Below are 25,506 nucleotides of genomic sequence, written 5' to 3' on the forward strand. Positions count from 1 at the left end.
ATTTTACAGATGAGGAAACTCAGACTAAGGCTAAGTGATTTTTCTAAGTCCATGTAGCCAGTAACACAGATTTGTTGGACTCCAAAGCCCTAATTCTTCTAGCTCTACAAAATTTTGCATTCTAATGCTTTCATTTTATATTAAAGAAGGTTTTTAATGTTTCTATATATTCATCATATTATCCCTTTTAATAGCAGCACAATGTTCCATTCCATTATATTGTTGTGTCTTGTTCCTCATCCATTCCCTATTCTTGGGACACTTAGGTAGTTTCAGGTTTTTCATTATTATTATTATTTTTAAGATGGAGTCTCACTGTGTCACCCAGGCTGGAGTGCAAATGGTGAGATCTCAGCTCACTGCAATCTCCACCTCCTGGGTTCCAGCAGTTCTTGTGCCTCACCCTCCTGAATAGCTGGGACTACAGGTGCCCACCACCGTGCCCGGCTAATTTTTGTATTTTTATAGAGATGGGGTTTCACCATGTTGGCCAGGCTGGTCTTGAATTCCTGACCTCAGGTGATCTGCCTGCCTCGGCCTTCCAAAGTGTTAGGATTACAGGTGTGAGCCACCGCGCTCGGCCAGGTTTTTCATTATTATAAACAATGCTGCAATAAACATTTTTGTTGTTGTTCATGTAGCTTGTTTTCTTCTTTTGAATTATTTCCTGGAGATAAATTCCCAGGAGGGTATCACTGAGTGAAAGAGTATAAACATCTATATGGTTGTAGCTCTATGATACTAAACTGCCCTCTGATAGAACTGCACTGTGTCATTGCCTGTTGAAAAAGAGTACTATCGGTTGGGCGCGGTGGCTCACGCCTGTAATCCCAACACTTTGGGAGGCTGAGGCAGGCGGATCACGAGGTCAGGAGATCAAGACTATCCTGGACAACATAGTGAAACCCCATCTCTACTAAAAATACAAAAATTAGCCGGGTGTGGTGGTGCATGCCTGTAATCCCAGCTCCTCAGGAGGCGGAGGCAGGAGAATCCTTTGAACCAGGGAGTTGGAGGTTGCAGTGAGCCGAGATCACGCCACAGCACTCTAGCCTGGCGTGAGAGTACTATCTTCTTTCACCAGCACCCTGTGAGAGATATAAGACAAGCCTGGCTGGTCTCATCAATGAAAACAGCCCTTTATCCCTATGTCTGCTTGGGTATGCCCCCAGAGCAATATGAGGCTGCCTGAAAATGGTTTATGATATAAGGATGCATAGTCCAGAATAATATCTCACATGGATGGTGTGATTCCCCTTCTCATGAGAGACTTCATTGAGTTGTCTTTTTCTTATTGAAGTCACAAGATCAGCAGAAGGCTTTCCAAACAACTGACATTTTCCTCTTAATTCAGAGCAACTCACCATTCCCATGTTGGAAAAAAGTGTGGTGCCTGTTAGAACTGAAGCCTAGACTTCACTTAGAATGGCTCATGGTTTACCATTTCAATCTCAGTGCAAAAGGGTTGGGACATTTAGGTAGTTTCAGGTTTATTATTATTTATTATTACTATTATTGTTTTTTTTTTTTTTTTTGAGGCGGAGTCTCGCTCTGTTGCCCAGGCTGGAGTGCAGTGGCCGGATCTCAGCTCACTGCAAGCTCCGCCTCCCGGGTATACGCCATTCTCCTGCCTCAGCCTCCCGAGTAGCTGGGACTACAGGCGCCCGCCACCTCGCCCGGCTAGTTTTTTTTGTATTTTTTAGCAGAGACGGGGTCTCACTGTGTTAGCCAGGATGGTCTCGATCTCCTGACCTCGTGATCCACCCGTCTCGGCCTCCCAAAGTGCTGGGATTACAGGCTTGAGCCACCGCGCCCGGCCTATTATTATTGAGATGGAGTTTCACTCTGTTGCCCAGGCTGAAGTGCAAATGGCATGATCTCGGCTCACTGCAACCTCCACCTCCCGGGTTCAGGCGATTCTCCCGCCTCAGCGGGTCCTTCCAGGACACCAAAGAAAGGAAGTCCTGAAAGAGCTGAAAAGGTTTCAGGAACTGTCAGGAAGAAGTGAAAGTAAGGAAAAGTCACACTAAAATAAGAAAGCTCTATTCCAACTGGTGGAAGATGATATTGAGATTATATATTAATATATCTCTATCTTAGTTATCTTACACGGCAAGAATACCATTTGAGGCTATTGAAAGGTTTAGATCTAAATTAGATGGCACATTATTAGGAACTCAGATGATAGCTGTTATTATTAGTCTATAATTAGACTATACATAGTCTAGGCTAACAGTACAGCAGGCATTACAGAAAAAGTATGGACATTGAAAGGAAGCAGAAGTGGTCTGGCCATCTCTTTTTAGCCAGGTTACCTAAGGCAAGTTTTATATCTTCTTTGAGCCTCAGTTTCGTTACTGTAAAGTGATACTTAACCTACGAAGTTTTTGTTTTGTTTTGTTTTTGAGACGGAGTCTTGCTCTGTCGCCAGGCTGGAGTGCAGTGGCGCGATCTTGGCTCACTGCAACCTCTGCATCCCGGGCTCAAGGGATTCTCTTGCCTCAGCCTCCTGAGTAGCTGGGATTACAGGTGCATACCATCATGCCCGACTAATTTTTGCATTTTTAGTAGAGATGGGGTTTCACCATGTTGGCCAGGATGGTCTCGATATCTTGACCTCGTGATCCGCCTGCCTTGGCCTCCCAAAGTGCTGGGATTACAGGCGGGAGCCACTGCGCCTGGCCACAAAGTTTGTTTTATGGACTAAATGGGAAGGTGTGTTATGCATATAGTAAGTGCTCAACTAATTAATACATCAACACATATAATCAACCAAGTCTTCCCCTACATCAGTGGTTCTCAAACTGCAATGTACATATATCACTTGGGAAACATGTCTAAAAAGCAGAGTTTCAGGCTCCACCCCCAGAAATTCGGTTTCTATCAGGTTGGAATGGGGCCTGGGAATCTGCACATATAACTAAATTTCAAGGTGATTATGTTGCTGGTAGTCCATGAACCATACTTTTAGAAAGACTACCCTACAGTCTCAGAGAATAAAGAGAAGAAAAATAATTCCATTTTAATATGCCATACAACTCTATAGCATGCAGATATATAATTAAAGAGATCCAAATATTGAATGTTCTATTTTCAAGATGATATTTAGTTCTTCCTTACTTAAAAGAATGAGAATCATCCTAAAGAATATTTTATCCTTTTAACATTCATGATATAGATGAATGTGTGAAAATACCTCTTTTGGGGAGTCATGTTGATCCCTCACAGAGATCTCTCCTCCGGACCTTGGTACTTAATTAGCTCCCCTTGGAGTGTTGGCAGGCATTACCATTTCAATCTTGTTTGTTAATTGACATTTCATCTGTATCTCATCTCCCCAACTGGACTTTAAGGCAGGACCAATGTCTTTTATTGTTCTATATCCCCCACAAGTGTATTTAAAGCCTTTGCACACGATATGTTTCATAAATATATGTGAACGAATGTAGAGCTATTGAATTGCAGACTAATATTAATTAGAGTATTACTTGCCATAAAGTGACTCAAAATTATAGTTGTGAAAAGGTGAGCTATTAGGCTTTTAGGCTTATAGTAGGGGTGTCCAATCTTTTGGCTTCCCTAGGCTACACTGGAAGAAGAGGTGTCTTGAGCCACAAATAAAATACACTAACGATAGCTGATAAGCTTTAAAAAAAAAAAAGGAAAAATGTAATAGAGAAACATGTAATAATGTTGAAAATGCTTCTGAGTATGTGATGGGTTTTTTTTGTTGTTTTGTTTTTTGTTTTTGAGACAGAGTTTTGCTCTTGTTGCCCAGGCTGGAGCCAGGCCACATGATGTTTTAAGAAACATGAAGCCGGCCGGGCGCGGTGGCTCAAGCCTGTAATCCCAGCACTTTGGGAGGCCGAGACGGGCGGATCACGAGGTCAGGAGATCGAGACCATCCTGGCTAACACGGTGAAACCCCGTCTCTACTAAAAATATGAAATTAGCCGGGCGTGATGGCGTGTCCTGTAATCCCAGCTACCTGGGAGGCTGAAGTAGGAGGATCGCTTGAACCTGGGAGGCGGAGGTTGCAGTGAGCCGAGATTGCGCCACTGCGCTCCAGCCTGGGCAACAAGAGCAAAACTCCGTCTCAAAAAAAAAAAAGAAAAAAAAAGAAAGTTTACAAATTTGTGTTGTGCCTCATTCAAAGCCGTACTAGGCTGCATGCAGTCTGTGGGCTGGGGGTTGAACACGCTTGCTTTAGAGTCAGACGGAGCTCAGTACAGATCTTGGACCTATTTGTAAGTGCTGTAACTTCTCTAAGCCTATTTCTCATTTGTAGAGTAGGAATAACACTTACTTTGTAGGGTTGTTTCAGGAGAGTGTTAACAAGGTTCCTAGCAAAACGTCAAACACCTGCGGTTCTCTTTAAATGGTGGAGACTTGCTCTTACTATTATATCTAAAAGTACCACATAGGATTATACATAGAACTGCCCATAGATATTTATTTTCAGATGTAAAATAATAAACAATCGATTCTCTCTGAGCAAAGCTGATATTTTCTGTTTCTTTTTAAGGTCTAGAATTTTCAGCTTTAAGTAACAGATTGTCCAGAGATTTGTATGGATTCCCTATAGAGATGGGAAAGGGCACAAAGCAGCCATTTTACCAGTCCCAGGCTTTCACACATAGTAGTACAATCAGAGTTTAAGTTTATGCTTCACAGTCCTCCTCTGTTCATTGCCATGATTATCATTTTTTCTCCCATTACAGAGAAGCAACCAGAATAAAGAATATGCATCCTACCTGAAATAAGAAGCAGGAACTTCCTGCTGTTTCATATTACAGATAGGAGATTCACCCACCCCAGGAATGAAACAGACATTGGAATTTCCTCTGTAAGTCTTAGGGATGCTGTGAGAGAAATGATCACAAGGTTAGTAATTTGGGTTTGCTTACTCCTTTAAAACATTGCCAGTTTGGGCCAGGCATGGTGGCTCACGCCTGTAATCCCAGCACTTTGGGAGGCCGAGGCGGGCAGATCACCTGAGGTCAGGTGTTCAAGACCAGCCTGGCCAACATGGAGAAACCCCGTCTCTACTAACAATGCAAAAAATTAGTCAGGCGTGGTGGCAGATGCCTGTAATCCCAGCTACTCGGGAGGCTGAGGCAGGAGAATCGCTTGAACCCGGGAGGCAGAGGTTGCAGTGAGCCAAGATTATGCCACTGCTCTCCAGCCTGGGCAACAGAGTGAGACTCCATCTCAAAAAAAAAAAAAAAAAAAAAAAAAAAAAAAACCTTGCCAGTTTGGTATCAGAGATTCTGTGTTTTGAATGAAATAATGTATACAATTTCTGCATAAATATAGTAATGGCAGCTTTATTTCTAAAGGCAAAAAATTATGTCAAAGAATAAGGTGGATAGTATGTTAAACCATGATATCTTCAGTTGACAGAACCAGAACATTAAGCAGTCATTTAAAATGTTTACTTAAGCCTTTTGTGGCCATCACCGAAGCAGGAGGGGCCAAAATGAAGTTTAATCCCTTTGTGACTTCCGACCGAAGCAAGAATCACAAAAGGCATTTCAATGCACCTTCCCACATTCACAGGAAGATTATGTCTTCCCCTCTTTCCAAAGAGCTGAGACAGAAGTACAACGTGCGATCCATGCCCATCCGAAAGGATGATGAAGTTCAGGTTGTACAAGGACACTATAAGGTCAGCAAATTGGCAAAGTAGTGCAGGTTTACAGGAAGAAATATGTTATCTACATTGAATGGGTGCAGCGGGAAAAGGCTAATGGCACAACTGTCCACGTAGGCATTCACCCCAGCAAGGTGGTTCTCACTAGGCTAAAACTGGACAAAGACCGCAAAAAGATCCTTGAACGGAAAGCCAAATCTCGCCAAGTAGGAAAGGAAAAGGGCAAATACGAGGAAGAAACAATTGAGAAGATGCAGGAATAAAGTAATCTTATGTAAAAGCTTTGATTAAAACTTGAAACAAAAAAAGTTTACTTAAACATATGGAATATGGCCAATAATATATGGAATAATATGAGAAAAGGTAATAATGTCAGAAATGCTGCTGAGTACATTTCAAGTAAAAAAATAGGATAAAATTTGGTTTAGGCTAAGAGTTTTCTCCAATCAGGAGTGATACAGAGCCTTCCTGGTCCTCCCTTCCTTTTACAATAGCCAATAAAAAGCCTGTACTTAGGTGGTGGGATTGTGACAACGTCAACAATCCAGGCAATCTTTCTAAGGATTATTTGCATAGTTTACTACTCCTAATCCAACAGAACTCAATTTCTTTTAAGGAGTGCATTGAGTGGAAGTGGTCATCTCCAACAAAAAGGGAAGAGAATTACATTAACAAAGGAGTATGTGCAATGATATTGGTATCAAAATTCAGTGACCAAAATTGTTATATCTAGTCCCTCTAGAGAGTACTTTTACCTTTGAATCACTCTACTCAGTATGTTAAACCTTAAAATAGCACACTGACAACCATTTATCCATTTGATGTTTAAATTTTTTTTAAGTATTGCTATGGAATAGGACAGAGAATTGCCTTGGATAATCTGCAAGCTTCTTACTATTGGCAAAAAGAGAAGCCTTTTATTTTTCAGACCTAACTGCTTTTACAAAAAGAAGGAAAACAAAACAAAACCCTACTCTACACTTTGTTGATCTTGGCACCTTATCCTCTATAATGAAAGCTTCCACCATTTATCAAACTAAATGAACTAGGTGTTGACAAGAGAGCAGGATTCCATAATTCTGCCCTTTATACTTCTTGTTTATATACTTATTGGTTTAGCAAATTTGATACTACCAGAGTGTTCCCTTTCATTAGTTTAACTGGGATTTCTGTTCACAAAAACCATTCAGCTTAGTGGGATAATTCTTTCTCATATGGCATACGGGGGGCTTGACCAAGTTAATTATTTTTGTTTCACTTAGGTTTACTGCACATATACCATGTGTCAAGCATTTTCACATGCATTATCTACCTTAATCCTCACAATAACCAGTGAAGATAGATAGTATTAGCCCCTGTTTATAGATGAGAAAACCGAGGGTGAAAGAGGTTAAGCTCACAAGAAGTAACCGAACTAGAATGCTTACATGAATTTTCTGACACCAAGACCAATATTCTTCCCACTAAATCATGCTATTTCCTTACAATTAACTAGGTGTGCCAAAATAGAATGGAAATGCTACTCCTACATAGAAAAAATCACTCGCATTGTGTATCTGCAAACTTTTGTCTTATCTTGAATATCAAAACATAATTTGTGCCTATATTTTCCCAGAGAAACATAGAACGATAGAATAATCCAATGCTGTAAACAAAATTTCGACCAACCAAAGTACTTCCAAGTTCTGATTTTCTTAGGTGCTCAAGAATTTACGGCGGCTAATGAAAATTTGCCATTGGCTTCAAATTGGTGGTTATAGGTCACTCAGGTCTCTACACAGACTTCTCATCCAAACTTCTTTGGCAGTAGCATATTTATTCCATAATATGACACTCAGTGAAACTCAGAAATCAGTGGGACACATTTGAACTCCCGAAGATAGAAGCATTGGAGTGAAATGTGCAATGCTTTTGAAACTGGATGACATGTGTGGTCAAAGCTATGGCCCTTCACTCTTTGCTAGGCAATGTCCAAGTGCTTTACATATATTACCCAACATCCTGTATGGTAGGTACTGTCATTATCCCTACTTCCAAATAACCCAGAAACTGGAACATGAAGAGGTTAGATAACCTGTCCCACTCACATGGTTAGTGAAGAGCAGAGATAGGATTTGTCGCCAGTCTGGCCACAGAGCCTGAGCTCTTAACCATTATGCTATGCTGCCTCTCCAAAATGGAATGTAAAGTATTAGCTGATTTTATGAAACACACCACAGACTTTTTTGCTGACCTGAATCATACCTTGCAAATATGGCAAGTAGAAAATGTGGCTGTCATGCTGTATGTATATAATACAAAAACCAAACTTAAGACCAACTTTTATCTAGTATAGAAACAAGGCATAATTCAAAATTATAATGCTCTCTGCTTCCTTAAACGAGACCAAATCCCTTCCTTAAACCAAATCCCTTCACTTTCCTTTGGCTTCAAGTTAGGTCATGAACATGTGTCAATGCATGCTCACCATTTGCTGGCCACCACCTGCCCCTCAAGACTTGCTCAGGGTCTTTGGGGCCTCTGCACTTACCTGGACCAAGTCAGGCAGGGAGCAGTATATTCCTCTGCTTGAAACCTTGCACCATGGGAACCTGCCCCCTCCGGTTCTGTCTAGTCCTGCCCACGGTCTACACTGGCATCCTGCCATCCCCTCACCATTGAAAATGCTAAATAAAGGCTTATAGCTTTGTGTTTCCACATTGTGCTTGATTCTTTGTGGTAGATGTGGGGGGTGGTTCTACATTCCCAGCCCATCCTAAATTCCTATCTTCTATAAGTGGAGCTGCCTAGTTTAGAAAGTAGCTGCTTGGCTGAAGTAAATTCTTAACAAATTAGTCTCTTCTAGGATACACATTAAAATGAGTGGTTGGAATGGGAAGAAGACAGAACAGAGTCAAAAAACTCCGACTAGTGAGACTGAAGTGAGGCTACAATGTCATGATGGGTGTGAAAGAGATGGGCAAACTGTAAAATCCTTTAGAGACCGTGTGGTCCCTTCACTGTCTAGGCCAGTGGTTCTCAAAGGGTAGCGTGTGTCAGAATTACCTGGAGGGCTTGTCAAAACACAGATTTCTTGGCTCACTACTTCTGATTCTGTAAGTCTGGCTGGTGGCCAAGAATTTGCATTTCTATCAAGTTCCCGGGTGATGCTGAAGCTGCTAGTCCAAGGACCACAATTTGAGAACCACTAGTTGCTGGATGAGTAAAATCCTTTGTGTCCACAGGAGGCATACAATAGACACTCAGATCGGGTTGTTATTATTACTACTCTCCATATCTTGGTAACCCCAACGTTTGCTCTCTTCTGCTTCCAGATTACTCAGCAGTTTGGCTGAGATTTATGCAAAGAGAGACAGCATTCCTTTTCTACACTTCTATATGTAGCAACCTCCTGCCATTAATACCCTTTCTTATTTAAAAGCTGCTTCGCAGTTTGTATGGAACTCTCACATACGTTATTGTGTTTTTATATGAAATTCTTCCCAATTTCTGAGCATAAATTATGCCAAGTAAAGTCTCATTAAGAAATATGCACTTAAAGCGGGGGACGGGGCGATGAGGAATGAGGAGAGAACACCCCCTCCCCTTAGCATTTGCAGCTCTGAATGTAGGCATAGGTTTAACTCAGACCAAGTATCCTAGAGGGGATAGGTGTCTCCCTTATGGATAGAAGGTGCAAAGTTAGAGCCCCAAAAAGCAGTGATAATAAACATCCCTCTTGTGCCCCTTCTCGCCAAATAAAGCGAATGGGTGGAGGAAATCCCGGGCAAGCCCTCCTCGGCAGGGTCCCTCAAGCTGGCGCCGAAACTGCGACTCCCACGCCGGCTATCCTGGCCCCTGCGCGGCAGCCCGCTCTCCGCAATGCAAAAACGCAGCAGCATCGCCCTGCAGCCCTCTCCTGGGGGATCGCACGGTGCAACCAACCCTAAAAACGTGGCCGCGCGACGCCCCCTCAGCCCCGCGGGCTTCCCATTGGCCGGTTGCCGCTGTCACTCCCTCTTAGCCTCGCCTTCCCGCTCCCGGGCGGAGGCAGCCGGGCGGGGTAGGTTGCGCGCTCGCCGCGGGCTCGGGCCGCGGCCGCGGCTTTGCAGCAGGCAGCGCGTCGGGCGGGGAGCTGGGCGCGCGGGCCGGGGAGGGGGCCGGGCGCGCTGCGGCCTCCGCCGCCGGCCCATGCGGGGCAGGGGCTGGTTGCAGGGCCGGGAGCAGCAGCCGGCGCCGAGGGCGGCCGACTAGGACCTGCCCGGCCGGCTGCCCCGCGCCCCGCCTCGCCCCGCAGCCCGGCCGGCCGAGAGGGATGCGCTGTGCCGCCCAGCTCCTCTCCGTCCTCCCGGTGCCCTGAAGCAGAAAGTTTGGGGGCCAGGGGTTGTCTTCCTTCTCCCTCCTGCAATGACTGTCCAAGGACTCTTGCTGCCCAGCCTCGACTGTGACCTGTCTTCGCTCCCCAGGTCGAAATGAACTATTCCAAGCTGTAACCAAGGCTCCCCCTTCTCGTCCCTCCCTCACCCGCCTTTAAGAATTTTTTTTTTTTTAATTCGAGAAATCGTGGTCTGCCATCTCCCCTCCTTGTTAATAATTTAGACCCCAGGCCTCATTTCTGAGTATAAGAGGGGGTGCGGTCTTCCCCAAGACGGCGCGCTGAAAGGACAGATTCCCCTTGCCGACCCACATACAACATGAAGAGGTGCAGATCGGACGAGCTGCAGCAACAACAGGGCGAAGAGGATGGAGCTGGGCTGGAAGATGCCGCTTCCCACCTGCCGGGCGCGGACCTCCGGCCTGGGGAGACCACGGGTGCTAACTCTGCTGGCGGGCCAACTTCAGACGCTGGCGCTGCCGCGGCGCCCAACCCAGGTCCCCGAAGCAAGCCTCCTGATTTAAAGGTGAGCAGACCATCCCCCGCCAAGCCCAACCCGCGACTTAGCTCTTGCCACTCCACGCAGAAGTGCTTTAACAGGATACAAGTGAGGGGGGAAGTCAGGCAAAGGTCAGAGAGGATGAGCGGATGCTTGGCTGGCACCCCAGGGGGGACGTCAGGTACCATTTGTGCCTCTGTCTTTCAGCTCCATTTCAGGCCTCTGTGTTTGTTCCCCATTATTCAGCAAACGCTTTAGTGACTCACCCATCCGAGATTGTTTGAATAATGTGTGAAGTGCTATTCGCAGACAAAGGGCTAAAATCCAAGATGCTAACCAAAAAGTGGACAGCAGGTGACCATTAGTTTTCCTTGCTAAGTCTTTACCCATTGGGATCTTTTTTTTTTTTTTTTTTCTCGTGAGACGGAGTCTCGTTCTGTCGCCCAGGCTGGAGTGCAGTGGCGCGATCTCGGCCCACTGCCACCTCCGCCTCCTGAGTTCAAGCGATTCTCCTGTCTCAGCCTCCCGAGTAGCTGGGATTACAGGCACGCGCCACCACGCCCGGCCAATTTTTGTATTTTTAGTAGAGACGGGGTTTCACCATGTTGGCCAGGCTGGTCTTGAACTGCCCTCAGGTGATCCACCCGCCTTGGTCTCCCAAAGTGCTGGGATTACAGGCGTGAGCCGGCCCCATCGGGATCTTTGAGCGCCTTCCTGGATGAAGCTCAGTTTGCCGGTCTGTGAACAGGGGGTGTGGATTTCCTGCCGTTAGGTGGAGCCAGAGGTTAAGATAGTGCTTGGAGATCTCTCTGCCTGCTGCTGAACCAACCCCCAGGGTGGAGAACTGACAGGTGGTGGAGCAGTGCTTGGGCTGGTTTGGGGCCTCAGTTCAAGTTGCATACATGCTGAGACGGCAGCTAGAACCAGAAGCCGAAAGAACTGTTCACATGGAGTTGTTTATTTTCTGGCCTGAGGTTGCCGAGACAATTGGCGAGCTGTCTTGAATATATCTCTATCAATTAAAACAGCAGCTGAGATAAATAATGCACCTTTGCCGGAACTGCCACAGGGACTGCAGGCTCAGGCTTCTCAAGCCAGCTCACCGTCCGGCTGAGCGAGATGTCAGCCCAAGGAAGGAACTTAGATGCCTTGGAGATTGATGCCTCAGTTATTTTCTCCAGAGAAGGTGTGGGGTCTGGGCTAGGAGAACGGAAAGGACTCCGTTGCATTTAATAAAGCCTGTATCCTATGGCAGCAGCCACTAAGGAGCTCACCAGAATAAGCCAATGACATTCCTCATTTGGCCTGAGCGGCTCAGAGTCAGGAAGTCAGAGCGCAGGTGAGTGTGTGTGCTCTTACCTGTGTATGTTACCTGTCTGTGTGCCTTGGGGGGGAGTGAAAAGGGGGACGACTAGGTTATTGTTATGTGTATTTTTTAAATTTTGCAGTAATTATTCAAATCTGACCTCTGGTTCTGCCGCTGTCCTTTTCAGAGCTTCGTGGCTAGCCTTATGTCTAGAGGATCTCTGTGGGATAGGCTCTCTCTGCACAGGAAGCTTGAGCTTTTGCCAGACCCAGGGAGTCCTTGGTGTTTATCTCTGCCGTCACCCGCGAGTCCATCCCATGTGGTCAGGAGGTGTAGTTCCTGTTTTAAGTGAGATGGTGAGGGGGAAGGGGTCCCTTGAATGCTGTTGTAGGGAGGAGGCTAGCCTTCTGCTGCTGACTTCAGCCTCATTCTGAACCGGTCCAGCAAACCCTGATTCTTTGACCAGATGAGACCCTCAGCTGAGTCTGTCAGAGGCGGTCTTGGAAATTCCCCACTCTCCAACTCAGGACAGCAGTGGAAACTGCTTTCGCCGTTTATTCCCCCAGTTGCCTTCATGAGGAAGATGGGTTGGTCATGGCATGGGGGCTGCAGTGTCTCTGTAGAGGGACGCCTTAAGGGATGCCTTAAGCTTGTTCATTTCCACTCTCCTGTATCATCTTTCTTTGTTTTCTTTTTTGGCGATGCCCTCATTCTGGTCAGGGGCAGATGTAGTAACAACTTTACATTTGGTATTAACTGCCGAACTGCCCTCAACCAGAATTGGAATCAGTTGCAAGAAAAGAAGGTTCCCCCCACCCCGCCCCCGATAAAACATACCACTGAACCCAGCAATGTGGACCCAGTAAGGAGCAGAAAACCCAGCGGCAGCCTGCTTGTGGGAGCTCAGGGAAACAGCAGGGCTTTTCCTGTTTATCTCTGTCTGCTTCATCACAACATGTTTACTACCGGGTGCAAGGGACTTCCAACCAGATGTGACTTGGGGACTTTCACAGTTTGATTTGATGTGTGGTCTCAGGCAAATCACCCAACTTTTCTAAGCCTTTTTCTGGGGAAAGGGACTAAGAATATCGGAGTGTGTCCAAACTTGTTTATTTATTTATTTAGACACAGGATCTTGCTCTGTCACTCAGGCTAGAGTGCAGTGGCATGACCACGACTCACTGCAGTCTCAAACTCCCGGGCTCAAGTGATTCCCCAACCTCAGCCTCCCAGTAGCTGGGACTACAGGCGCATGCCACCATGCCTGGTTAATTTTAAATTTTTTTGTAGAGACATGGTCTTGCTATATTGCCTAGGCTGGTCTCGAACTCCTGGGCTCAAGCAATCCTCCCACCTCAGCCTCCCAAAAAGCTGGGATTACAGGTGTGAGCCCACCGTGCCCAGCCCCTCCAAACTTTCTGGAAAAGTTGTTTTCCAATACTGTTACAGTTTTCCAATGATAGAAAATTCCATTATTGGCTCTGGAACTGGGTAGAAGTTGACTGGTTTTAGATTTGTTGGTGGTACCACAGAAGGGTGTTTAATTTTTTTTTTTTTTTTGAGACAGAGTCTCGCTCTGTCGCCCAGGTTGGAGTGCAGTGGCGCGATCTCGGCTCACTGCAAGCTCCGCCTCCCGGGTTCACGTCATTCTCCTGCCTCAGCCTCCTGAGTAGCTGGGACTACAGGCGCCCGCCACCGCGCCCGGCTAATTTTTTTGTATTTTTAGTAGAGACGGGGTTTCACCGTGGTCTCGATCTCCTGACCTTGTGATCCGCCCGCCTCGGCCTCCCAAAGTGCTGGGATTACAGGCTTGAGCCACCGCGCCCGGCCAGGGTGTTTAATTTTTAATGCTCCCTACCTCATTCCTGTGTTCGGTCAAGGCAGATAAGCAGTCTGGTTTGCTTTTGTTTTCATTTTAAACTTTGGAGATGATAACTTTTGGTACCTTAGCCCCACTTCTATTTTGTCATGACAGCTCCAGGCACTGTGATGAATTAAGTGCATTGGAAGAAATCATCTTGGGGCAAACAAAAAAATAAGAGACTCTGTATAAAGCACCTCCATAGAGGTTGGGGAGGTAGGGGAAGAGGAGAGAATTTTTATCTTTGCCAAAGAGATCTGAATGGTGTTTAGTGACAGTCCGTGGTTTCAGGGGCTCCTATGGTCTCCCTCTGGTCCTTTAGCACTGTGGACCATCTTACTGTGCACTGTGAATTTCTGCTACAGTGCCCTGGGATCTGTGATTATAGGGTGGGAAGGGCCAGTGAAAAGTAGTAGTTAGACAGCAATTTTAAAACTGTAATTAAAAATAACCTAAAAATGGACACTGCCTCACAGGAGGCTCATGCAGATACATTGAGGGCCTTCTCAACTGTTCCACACACCTGTGGGACCTTCGGGGAAAATCTCAGTAGACACTCCCACAACAGGAACGCAAAAATTCAGTCCCATTCTTCAGCCACTTGCAGCTTGAATTCCTGTTGAACCACTCGAGTTCATGTTTCGATTCATTTTTCCTTATCGCCCAGTCTTTTGCTGCTAACAGATTCCCGGCTTGTTGGGAGGAGATACTGGGGTTGCTAAGCCAGGAGATACTGGGGTTGCTAAGCCACAGAGAGTGCTGGCTGACCAAAAGTACACCAGAATTCTACAGCAAGAAAACCCAGTTCCGTTGCATATGGGAGGAGACGGGGAGCTTAGGGGAATACTGCAGACAGGGAACACACATTCCTGTTAAAAATACAGCATACGGGCCAGGAGCGGGGGTGGCTCATGCCAGTAATCCCAGCACTTTGGTAGACCGAGGTTGGTGGATCACTTGAGGCCAGGAGTTTGAGATCATCCTGGCCAACAGGGTAAAATCCTGTCTCTACTAAAAATACAAAAATTAGCCAAGTGCAGTGGCACACACCTGTAGTCCCAGCTACTTGGGAGGCTGAGGTGGGAGGATCGCCTGAGCCCAGGAGGTTGAGGCTGAGGCTGCAGTGAGCCGTGATCATGCCACTGCACTCCAGCCTAGGCTACAGAGCAAGACCCTATCTCAAAACAAAAGTAAAAACAAAAAAACATGTGAATGTGTGGTAGATACTTCTGAGGCCCAGGATGAGTGGCCAAGCTTAAGGGTGAGCTGGTTCTGTCCTGATATGTGATGGAAGCCCGAAGGCATGGGAGGAAGTTACCAACCTCCCCACCTCTCTCACCCCTTGTGCAGTGGGAAGAATTGACCCTTTCCTGAAAGGAGGTGTCTGGGGATGCTGGCCCGTGCTTTCCGCCTGGACTTCCCCTAAGGTTCTCTTTCCTCTCACAAAAGCCCCTGTAAGTAATTTCCCCGGAGATTTCTGAGCAGTATTAATATCTTTCCCTGAAGAAAAAGGGGGAGCTCCAAATTCCATCATTCTCCTCCTTATTTGAAGCACTTTTGACTCAAGACTTATTTGGGTTCCAGCTCATGTTCTAGTCACACCATACACTGGTCTTCCTGCCTACTTAGTGAAGAGCAGGAAAAATAATTTGAAGCCAGATATCTGAGAGAAAGTCACAGCTGAGTCCTGTGTGGTTCTCCTTGCTGGCTCTCCGCCTTTCCTGGTGGTCACAGGCAGCTTCCTCCCGCTGTGAGTGGCCTGTGTTCCTTCAGTGCTCCTGCGGACAGCCCGCTAGAGAAGGGTTCATGCAGTCAGCAGATACTGACCACCTTCAGCAGGAAAGGTGCTGCTGAATTAAATTGTGAAACATGCTTATAAAAGTGCCTGAAAACGTGTGCAGTTTAAATAACAGAAGCAAAACAGACACCTCGTCTACCCAAGTCAAGAAAAAAAAAATTGACATTCCCGAGAAGCCCCTGCTTGTTTTCTATTTGTTTATTTATTATATATATATTTTTTCAAGGCTCAGGGTTTTGATAAAATTTATAGGTCTCAGTTTCTCCTTTTTTTTTTTAAATGTTAGTCAAGCGAAGCAGTGGGAGTGGAGAGTTTCTTCATTTTTTAAATGAAGGAGAAGACAAACTACTTCATAAGAACGTGGGTGGGATGAAGATGTGTGCATTTCCTGGGGCTCTCCAGGAGCTTATGGTTGGGATGGCTCTCTGAGGGCCTGCTGCATCTTGAGGCCCCAGTAGATATGTTAAGGCTTGAAGATTCCTGCAATCTCAGGTGGGAGCCAGACGCCTGGGGTAAGTTTCATCAGAGGAGGTAGAATTGAGGTATGCCTAAAAACAAAGAAATGGGAAATTGGTTATTTGGCCTCACCTCCAGGTGAGCTTCTAGGTCAAATAGGATGAAATACTTGCAAGAAAACCATAGTGGAAATACACATAAGTTTAAGGGTGCTTAATGCATCATGCAGTGCAATCAGAAACTTATGGGGGTTTATCAGGAAAGTTGTTCTGCAAGAGGTGGCTTTAGAGCAAGATTTTTTTTTTTTTTTTTTGAGTTGGAGTCTCATTCTGTCTCGCTCAGGCTGGAGTGCAGTGGCGCAATATCGGCTCACTGCAGCCTCCGCCTCCCGGGTTCAAGCGATTCTCCTGTCTCAGCCTCCCAAGTAGCTGGGACTACAGGCATGCACCACCATATCCAGCTAATTTTGTATTTTGAGCAGAGATGGGGTTTCATCATGTTTGCCAGGCTGGTCTGAAACTCCTGACCTCAGGTGATACACTCTCTTTGGCCTCCCAAAGTGCTGGGATTATAAGCGTGAGCCACTGTGCACAGCCTAGGGCAGGATTTTAAAGAAGGGGTGGAACATTTATTACCAAACAAGAGAAGAGGGGCTTTCCAAATGGGGGGAGTGAGGTAGCAAGTGCTTTTGTAGGGTCTTTGCCCTGTTTGACTAGAATGGTCAGGAACAATGGAGGGTAGTGCAAATGCTGAAGTTATCTGTTTTGTCCCGCTTGTACCTTATGAGGCAGGCAGAGGGTTGGAAGGCCCAGGATTGCCCCATCCCCACCCCCTCCAACCTTCAGTAATATCCAGAGCAGCCCTGTATGTGGGCTCTGGGGGAACTGGTGACCGATGGGAAAGCATGTGGCAAACGAAGCTCCCTGTTCTCCTGCCACATATTGAGTTCTAGATTAATTCCCAGCTGCCCTAGTTGTTCTAGTGGGAACTGTCTGGCAGGCTCAGTATTTACAGAATGTGCTGCTTTTTGTGTATCTAATTGTGTCTTCACTGCCAATCCCATTAAGAATTTCCTTCAACAAGGAGTTGAAACATCTGATAGGACCTAAATTTTGGGTTGAAGTTTTAAAAGAGTATGGGGTTATCAGGAGCTGGGGAAAAGGGCTCAGGCAGCTTCTCAGTGGTGGTCTTAAAGGCCAACTCAAAACTCGTTTCTGTTTTCATCTCTCCCTTAAGAAATGGCATCTGCCTTTGAAATCCCCGTAGACTACTAGCATGGTACATTTTTGGAATGAGGCCATAACTGGACAGGGTCCACCTTTGTCAGCCAAACACTGAAGTCTCTCTTCATGTAAGAAGTTAGAACAAAGCTGTTGGGGATAACAGGTATGTTTTGTGACTGTGCTAGAAAAACAGTTATTTGGCTGAGCGCAATGGCTCACGCCTGTAAGTAATCCCAGCACTTTGGGAGGCTGAGGCGGGGGGATCACGAGGTCAGCAGTTCGAGAGTAGCCTGGCCAGCATGGTGAAAACCCGTCTCTACTAAAAATACAAAAAATTAGCCAGGCATGGTGGTGTGCCCCTATAGTCCCAGCTGCTCGGGAGGCTAAGGCAGGAGATTTGCTTGAACCCAGCAGGCAGAGGTTGCAGTGAATTGAGATCACGCCATTGCACTCCAGCCTAGGTGACAGAGCAAGACTCTGTCTCAAAAAAAAAAAAAAAAAAAAAGAACAGTTATTTTCAAACCAAATGACTAAAGGCTTCCTTATGCCAGCCAGGTTAACTGAGTGATGTCCACCAGGGAAAACAAAGCTGGCTATAAGGACATGAGCCCCCCCACCCGAGCCCTCCCTAAGCCATTCTTGAAGACATCACACACATTCTGGCTCCTTGGCCTGTGTTCATCTCCTCCCAAGCCAACTCAATCTTGGCGGTTACTAAGATAATAGAGTGAGAAGAGGGTTTAAACTACAGCAGGAGAAATCTGAGTTAGACACAAGAAAAGGCTGTTGGAGCATTTGAAATATTTGTGAAAGGTTATGTCTTTGGAAAAGATAGCCATCTAAGGATTAAAATCACCTTTGTAAGATGGCTTTGTAGAGACTTGGATAGTGGCTGCTCAGAAAATAAATGAACAAATGATTTACGTAGCAGTCTTACATGTTTGTGTTGAGGCCTCTGCCAGGTAATGTTAGGGACACAGATGTAGGTGCTGTAGCTCCTGCTGTCCAGTCACTCATATTGTCCTCAAAGGTTCCGTCCATCAGCAGGTGAGAAGTTGGATAACAGTTGGAGAGAGCACTGGAAGCGATGTCGCAAGGCAGTACACGATTAATTGCAAAATGAGTGGTGCAGATAATGAGCGCTTATGTGTTCAGAGCAGGGTGAAATCGCTGCAGACTGGTGTGATCAGAGAGGTCTTTATGGAGTGGCGAGGTGGTGAAGGATGGGTAGGATGCAAAGAGGCAGAGAGAGGGCACACCATGCTGGGAACTTTAATAAAAGTCTTCTATGTTGGTGTGTGCTGAATCAGTTCTGCCTAAAGACATGGTGGATGAGGTGACCTTTTCCCACTTGCTTTGGCTCCAGGCAGAATTCTCTAAGCAATAAAGGAGAAAGGAATCAAAATAAAATTGAGAATGGGGGAATTATTTGCCTGTGTGCCCATGAGTTGAGACTTTTTTTTTTTTAATATCAGCTGTGAGGCTGAGAAAGAAAGAAATGATTCCAAAAAGCTTTCATCACTGGGTTTCCAATAGAAACTCCAAGTGGGCCTGAGCAGTTGCAGCTGCCTACTGTACACCACTGTGATCATCAGCACCAAACCTGGGGTAATGGTTCCGCTCCTGCTCCCGCCCAGGCTCCCCACCCAGAGCTTCTTAAGGGCAATTGGAGACTTCTTCAATCCACTTTGGATCCTGAGAGTAGAACTCTGTGGGTTTTTACAGTGATTAGTTCTCTAATGCTGGCCCTGTTTCCATAGAGACCCTATAAATAGAGGAACGTTGGCAACCTAGGCTGGCAAAGGCTCAGGGTGACCCAGTCACCCCACTGAACCCTCACAGCCAAACTGTTGGTAGGGCGGAAGGAGTTTCAAACCCAGGTAGGAGGAAGGGCTATGCAGTCAGCTGCCAGGTGGGATAATTAGCTATAGATTAGTGTGACTTTAAGCTTTCCTGGGATTTGTTGAGAACATGGGGACCTGTAAAAATTAGAAACCACTTTTGGTCATTTTTAACCAGATGGTGCCAATGACACTGTACCCCGAGACATTTTAGTTTTGGATTTATGCAGCTGTGTTTGCAGATTTTAGAGCAAACTTCCCCTTTGGGGGACCCACACCCAGGGAGAAAGACGGATGAAGCCCAACTGTTCAGAAACCACAGCCTTCTCAGGAAGGATCTTTCAGAAGCCATCTAGTCCTCCCTTTCTTCCTGAAAGGACAATGTCACCCAAGGAGATGGGGTCCTTCCTGCCCTTTCAGATAGTTCCAGGGGAGGGACAGCCAACTCCCCTCACTTCCTTCCTCAGGGCAACTCACCCTGGGAGGCTCTCCTTTCTGACTACCTTCTGGCCAATTCTGGGGATGGCACTTCTTGCTTCGGTCTTATGGATCATGAAAGCCCTGTTTGTGTCCCACCTCTCAGCTCTCTACTACATGGCTTCATTTGGCCACCAGAATGGTTTCTGGCAGCCAGGGAAAAGCAAAAGTCAATGTGGAAAAGCAAGTGACATTTTAGGAGCTGGAACCTGTTAGTCAGAGCAGGTGGTGCTTTCTGCTGCGTTGGCGGCTAAGTTCCCTTAAGCTAGTCACCATGGTTTTCCTCACTTCTGAAACTTGTAGCTGGTTATGTGTATGTGCTGAGTTTTTTTTTTTTTTTTTTTTTAAACACTTACTGTGTTATGTCAAAACTCCTTAACCATCTCCTCCCTGACACCCACGTAAAGAAGCGGCCCAGCCCATGCGTCACTTTGCTGTTCCCGCCTCGTACCTTATAAGTGAGGAAAAACCCCTTCATTTGGAGCAATCTCCTAGGACTCTCCGCACATTGTTCTTTAACTTCTTTTTTGTTCTTTCCCTCCTGCCTGCCACAGACTTTGATAGACTCCTTGGTCTGCTGGGGCAAAGGTCCTGGGGTCTCCTGGTCACTTTCCTTAGGTTTCCTTTACCCACAGGACAGCTCAGGAAGATGGGAAGTAAAGACTTTATAGTTGAGGGTCTTGTCCTATAACATGGGATGGGCAGATCACGACTGCAGTTCAGGGGACCTAACAACCCTTGACCCAGGCATTTTTGTTTTGCTCCTGCCTTTGATACTGTTCTGGGACGCATGCAAATACCCTACCTACTTTAGTCTTGAAATCAGTGTATGGGGCCGGGTGTAGTGGCTCATGCCTGTTATCTCAGCACTTTGAGAGGCCGAGGTGGGCGGATCACCTGAGGTCAGGAGTTTGAGACCAGCCTGGCCAACATGGTGAAACCCTATCTCTACTAAAAACACAAAAATTAGCCAGGTGTGGTGGCACACACCTGTAATCCCAGCTCCTCAGGAGGCTGAGGCAGGAGAAGTGCTTGAACCTGAAGGTGGAGGTTGCAGTGAGCCAAGGTCACACCATTGCATTCCAGCCTGGGCAACAGAGCGAGACTCTGTCTCAAAAAAAAAAAAAAAAGAAAAGAAAAGAAAAGAAAAAAAAAAAAAAAGAAATCAGTGTATGGGCCCATGAAGGTAAATTCAATTAGAAGTTGGGGGTTGCTCTCTGTGGCTTGGATGAGCCACTTAGCTATGCTGTGCTTCCATTTCTTCATCTGCAAAATAGACTGATGCTATGATGTCTCACATTTCTAGCTCCTGAGATTAGGCTAGTGTCAGATTATGACAGTATAAATCAGAATGCACTTTGCAAAATGCTGTTGTATAAATTTTAAAAGCAAATTGACCAAAGATTTTAGGCTCCAAGGCAATATGGCAGACATTAGTGGCTGCCATAGCTCTCCTTGGCACCTCCACTGGCCTCCCAGGGATAGGGGAGAAGAAATGCCTCAGAACTCTAGGACCTCTGCTGAAGTCTTTAGAAGGGAAACTCTTTCTGCCTGAGTGGATCCTCAGTGTTGGAGAAGCCAGTTTCGGAATGGGGGGAGAAGAGGAAGAGACCTGGAATAGAATGCTAGAAAGACAATTTGTATTATGGAATGTGACGATTTGGCAGAGGCAGCTGGGCAAATGCCAGAGCCAGCTGGCCCCATCACAGTACCTGGAGGGAGGTCTCGCATCAGCTTGGGCCTAGGGAAGAGGGAGGTGTCCTGGCGTGTCCCTGTTCTGGACACTGCAGGATCTGGCCCGTTCCAAGTCCATGGCAGAGTTGACATCTTGGTTCTTCCCAGCACAGATTCAGGTGAGCCTTGTGATCCTGCCTCAAGCTGGCCCCCAGGGGATGGTAACTCCTGTGGGAAAACCTGGCATTGTGTAACTTAGCATCTCGAGGGCCGCCCCAGAATTCAGTTCTTGAGAGGGAATCGTGGTATCCTTAATTTCCTCATCTCTAAAAGGAGATGTTCCAGTTGTTGGTTTTGTTACTATTTAGGAAAACCAGATGGGATAATGCAGGATACAAAGCTTCTTTAAAATGAAAAACCGTTAGTTCGTGATGAGTTGTGATGATGTAATTTATCTGGTCTGTAAAATGGGTGATGTAAGGGCCTCACCTACTTTGAAGATTCTGGGGATGCTCAAATGAGGTGAAAAATGAAAATCCTAATATTTTACACAAATACATAATGGTTTGGTTATTTGTATCCAGCTGTAAGTGCAGCCATCTGCACAAACTCAAGGCTGAGTTGTAAAGTAACCTAAGAGTGGGGTCAGCTCATTCAGAGGATGTCAGGTTGCTTTTTCTTGGTTTCTATATGGTCTAGATTTTCTGCTCTGTAAGGTTGTTTCTAGGGAAAAAAAAAGAAAATCCAGTCTGTGTAATTTTTTGGAACATTTTTTAAATGATTGAGGCTGCCTGGTAAGATTGTAGGTTGTTCATCACAGGAAATCCTGCTATGGCTCATTGAGTCCCACATGGCTGGGTCCTGAGTTTTCCTCTAAGGAGCTGTAGAATGTGAGGTGTCTCCTGGTCCTCCAAGTCTCACCCCTCCTCCCACTGGCTCCAAAGCTCTCATAGAGGGCTCAGCCTGGCCAGATAAGCCGTCCCCTGACAGAAGCAGCTGTCTGGAATTATCCCACAGTTGCTCGCCCTGGCAGGCCATCCAGCTGCCCCTCTGGGAGCAGTCTTGCTGGAGGAGCAGCTGGAGAATCTCAGCGACAGGGCTGAGAGGAAAGGCTGTGGCCAGGGCAGCACTGGGTTGCAGGGCCTCTTTGGGTCTAAGGGGAAAGACACTCATTTGGATAGCTTGTTCCGATGTGTATGCTGAAGAATTGGTCACATTACTGACTATGTCACAAGGTTTGCTCATAGAAGTAAAGTTTATTTCATTGCCAACCGCATCAGGAATGAGATTGGCTGTAAATAACAGAAAATCATACTAGAGTTGTGTAGACAAAGATGGGTTTATTTCATGCAACACGAATTCCAGGATAGATGTTCACAACTGCTTTGGTGGCTCCATAGACTTTCAAGTTCCCAGGACTGTCCCTTGGGCTCCACCATCTGTGTGCAGGCCCTCATCAGGTTGCAGAATGGCCACTGCATCTCCGGGCACTGCATTCCCATTCCAGATGGGAAGATGTGGAAAGGACCAGTGCCTTTATCAGGAAAGCAAAAGTGTTCCCAGAAACTCACCTTGCTTTTTGTTGGCCCAAACTGTCATGTGGCTACTCCTAGCTGCAAGGGAGTCTGATGAAGCAGGAATTTTTAGCAAGGTGATTTAAGTCCTTGCAGTTTGATTGGTAAGAAAGAAAGAGAAATAGATATTGGGTAGGCAATTAGCAGTGTCTGCTACAACAGTGTAACCTGATTGTATGACCCTGATTTTCCTGGGCGAATGTTGGAATTGGGCATCTTTGGAAATCAATGCTTGGTGGCCTGAAAGAGCTGGTACAGCTTGAAGGGATGTCTAACTTGGAAGGAGGGAAGAACTGGGGCTGGGGGTATCAATGTAGAGGGATACAACCCCATGAGCCAAGTGCTACCTATGTATGCCATTAAGCCTCAGACTGAAGCCCTGAGAGCATCATTCCTAGAAACTCTGAATCTACATTTTGATTGGGAATGTCCTGTGGGAAAACCATGGGGGCACATCTCTTTGGGAATGAAAGGATGGGTCTGGGTTGCCACCTTTTGGCAAAGTGACCTTTTATGCACGACATGCCATCTATAGAGATCTTCCAGGTTCAGATGGCTGCATTAGCTATGCCAGTCCACCAAGGACAGACCCTTCACCTTCACCCCACACTGACTAGGCAATCAAGAGCTTTCCACTCACCAGGGTTCTTCATCTCTCCCCCTTCAGAAAATCCAGCAGCTGTCAGAGGGCTCCATGTTTGGCCACGGTCTGAAGCACCTGTTCCACAGCCGCCGTCGGTCTCGGGAAAGGGAGCATCAGACGTCTCAGGATTCCCAGCAGCAGCAGCAGCAGCAGCAGCAGGGTATGTCCGACCATGACTCCCCAGATGAGAAGGAACGCTCTCCGGAGATGCACCGCGTCTCCTACGCCATGTCCCTGCACGATCTGCCTGCCCGGCCCACTGCCTTCAACCGTGTGCTGCAGCAGATCCGGTCCCGGCCCTCCATCAAGCGGGGCGCCAGCCTGCACAGCAGCAGTGGGGGCGGCAGCAGCGGGAGCAGCAGCCGGCGCACCAAGAGTAGCTCCCTGGAGCCCCAGCGTGGCAGCCCTCACCTGCTGCGGAAGGCCCCCCAGGACAGCAGCCTGGCCGCCATCCTGCACCAGCACCAGTGCCGTCCCCGCTCTTCCTCCACCACCGACACTGCTCTGCTGCTGGCCGATGGTAGCAACGTGTACCTCCTGGCTGAGGAGGCCGAAGGCATCGGGGACAAGGTGAGGTGGGCCTTCTGGGGCAGGGGGAGACTCAAAGGCAAGGGCCATCTGCTGAGGGGCCTTGAGATCTGGGGAGCTGAACCGGGGGCCCTGCCTGGCAGATCCTGACACCCTGCCGCCTGCATAGTTATCTGCCTTGGTTAAAGGAGTCAGATATGACTAGGCCAAAAACAAGAGATGATCCCCAGGATGGCTAATTTTTGTTTCCTCAGGGTTTTGTTTTTCAAAATTGTGTTTTGTTCATACTGGTATTAATGTTGACTTGTTTTCCTTAAATGGGCTATCAAGAAGCAATATGTATAGTAGTTTAAAGCATAGACTGGAAGCAACCCTGGTTCTGCCACTTACTCAGTTAACCTCTTTATGCTTGTGTCACCAGTGGAAAATGAGGATAATAATAGTACAGTTGTAGGACTAAATGAGTTAATATATATAACATACTTGGAATAGAGCCTGGAGTAGTATCATCTTTACTATTGGCACCAACCAAAGAAGATAGGGAATCCGTGAAGGGTGATTTGGGAAGGAGAAAAGCTAGTTTGGCACTTCATGAATTTATATATTTGTTCTTTTATTCATGTAACAAGTATCTATTGAATCCTTATTTTGTGCTACAAGAATGAACAAGCCAGTGTTGCTGTCCTTGTGGAGCTCACTCTAGAAGGGGGACGAGTGGGTGAATGAACAGAGAGATGGGAGCTGCTGTGGGAGCTTCAAGGGAGAGGGGACTTGAGGAGAGAGCAAGGAGCTGGCAAAGACCTGTTTGAGGAAACCATTGAGCTGAATCTTAAATAATTTAGCCAGGCAAGAACTGGGAGAGGGGAAGGGGGAAGGGAGGGCATAGGACGTACAAAAGCACACAAGCTGGTGCTGGGGGCTACTGGGGGTTCATTATGGCCAGAGCATCTAGCACTTTTGGGGATTGACAGGTAGGCAGAGGCCACATCACAAAAGGCTTTGCCATGTTGAGTCTGGGAATAGCGTGAAGCTATCAGGGGGTGCTAGGCAGGAAACTGGCAGGACGAGGTCCCTCTAGGTCTCAGTATAAAGAGTAGATTGGGGCAGGCACGTGACTCACACCTGTAATCCCAGAACTTTGGGAGGCCGCGGTGGGCGGATCACTTGAGGTCAGGAGTTCAAGATCACTATGGCCAACATGGTGAAACCCCGTCTCTACTAAAAGTACAAAAATTAACCAGGCATGGTGGTGGGCGACTGTAATCCCAGCTACTCGGGAGGCTGAGGCAGGAGAATTGCTTGGACCTGAGAGGCGGAGGTTGCAGCGAGCCAAGATCAAGCCACTGCACTCCAGCCTGGGCGACAGAGCAAGACTCAGTCTCAAAAAAAAAATAAATAAAGAGAAATAAAAGAAATGGGGGAATTCTCTAGTTGAGGAATCACAGGAGAAGGAGCGTGTTTTGAGGGGAAGGTGATGAGTTCAGTTTTGGACCTGTTGAGTTGCAAGTGCCTTTGGGAGCTGTCCAGCTAGGGAGGACCAGCTGGTAATTGGGTCTGTGGGGTAGGGTCCTGAGCCGGGGCCAGTGCTCTGGGAGCTGGCACTGAGGTTGAAATCATGG

The 25,506-nt window shown here is 46.7% G+C and overlaps 1 protein-coding gene, 1 long non-coding RNA gene and 1 pseudogene across 4 annotated transcripts in view; 2 read left to right on the top strand and 1 right to left on the bottom strand.

Annotated features, from left to right (window-relative positions):
* The first annotated feature begins 5,226 nt into the window (after positions 1-5,226).
* On the top strand, positions 5,227-5,916 carry LOC105484810 (large ribosomal subunit protein uL24-like; annotated as a pseudogene).
* Positions 5,917-9,702: 3,786 nt separating this feature from the next.
* The window catches only part of LOC105484811 (transmembrane and coiled-coil domain family 2), a 45,195-nt gene continuing 29,391 nt past the window's right edge, over positions 9,703-25,506 (top strand). Inside the window, exons 1-2 of one of the 2 annotated variants that reach the window (XM_011746812.2) lie at positions 9,703-10,533; positions 23,384-23,929. In XM_011746812.2, the coding sequence (XP_011745114.2) occupies positions 10,327-10,533; positions 23,384-23,929 (753 nt within the window). In that variant the 5' untranslated portion in view covers positions 9,703-10,326. Of the gene's footprint in view, positions 10,534-11,343; positions 11,846-23,383; positions 23,930-25,506 lie in introns of those variants that run through there. The other variant, XM_011746814.2, reaches the window with a different exon arrangement.
* Positions 15,882-18,880, bottom strand: LOC105484812 (uncharacterized). 2 transcript variants are annotated; one of them, XR_989227.3, is made up of 3 exons: positions 18,754-18,880; positions 18,088-18,526; positions 15,882-16,019 (listed from the first exon to the last, which is right to left on the bottom strand). It is a non-coding gene; the product is annotated as an uncharacterized lncRNA (long non-coding RNA). The 2 variants fall into 2 exon arrangements; XR_011613121.1 differs by having other exon boundaries at positions 18,088-18,228; positions 18,754-18,862.

Source organism: Macaca nemestrina, chromosome 1, assembly GCF_043159975.1.
Source record: "Macaca nemestrina isolate mMacNem1 chromosome 1, mMacNem.hap1, whole genome shotgun sequence".
Lineage (NCBI taxonomy): Eukaryota > Metazoa > Chordata > Mammalia > Primates > Cercopithecidae > Macaca > Macaca nemestrina.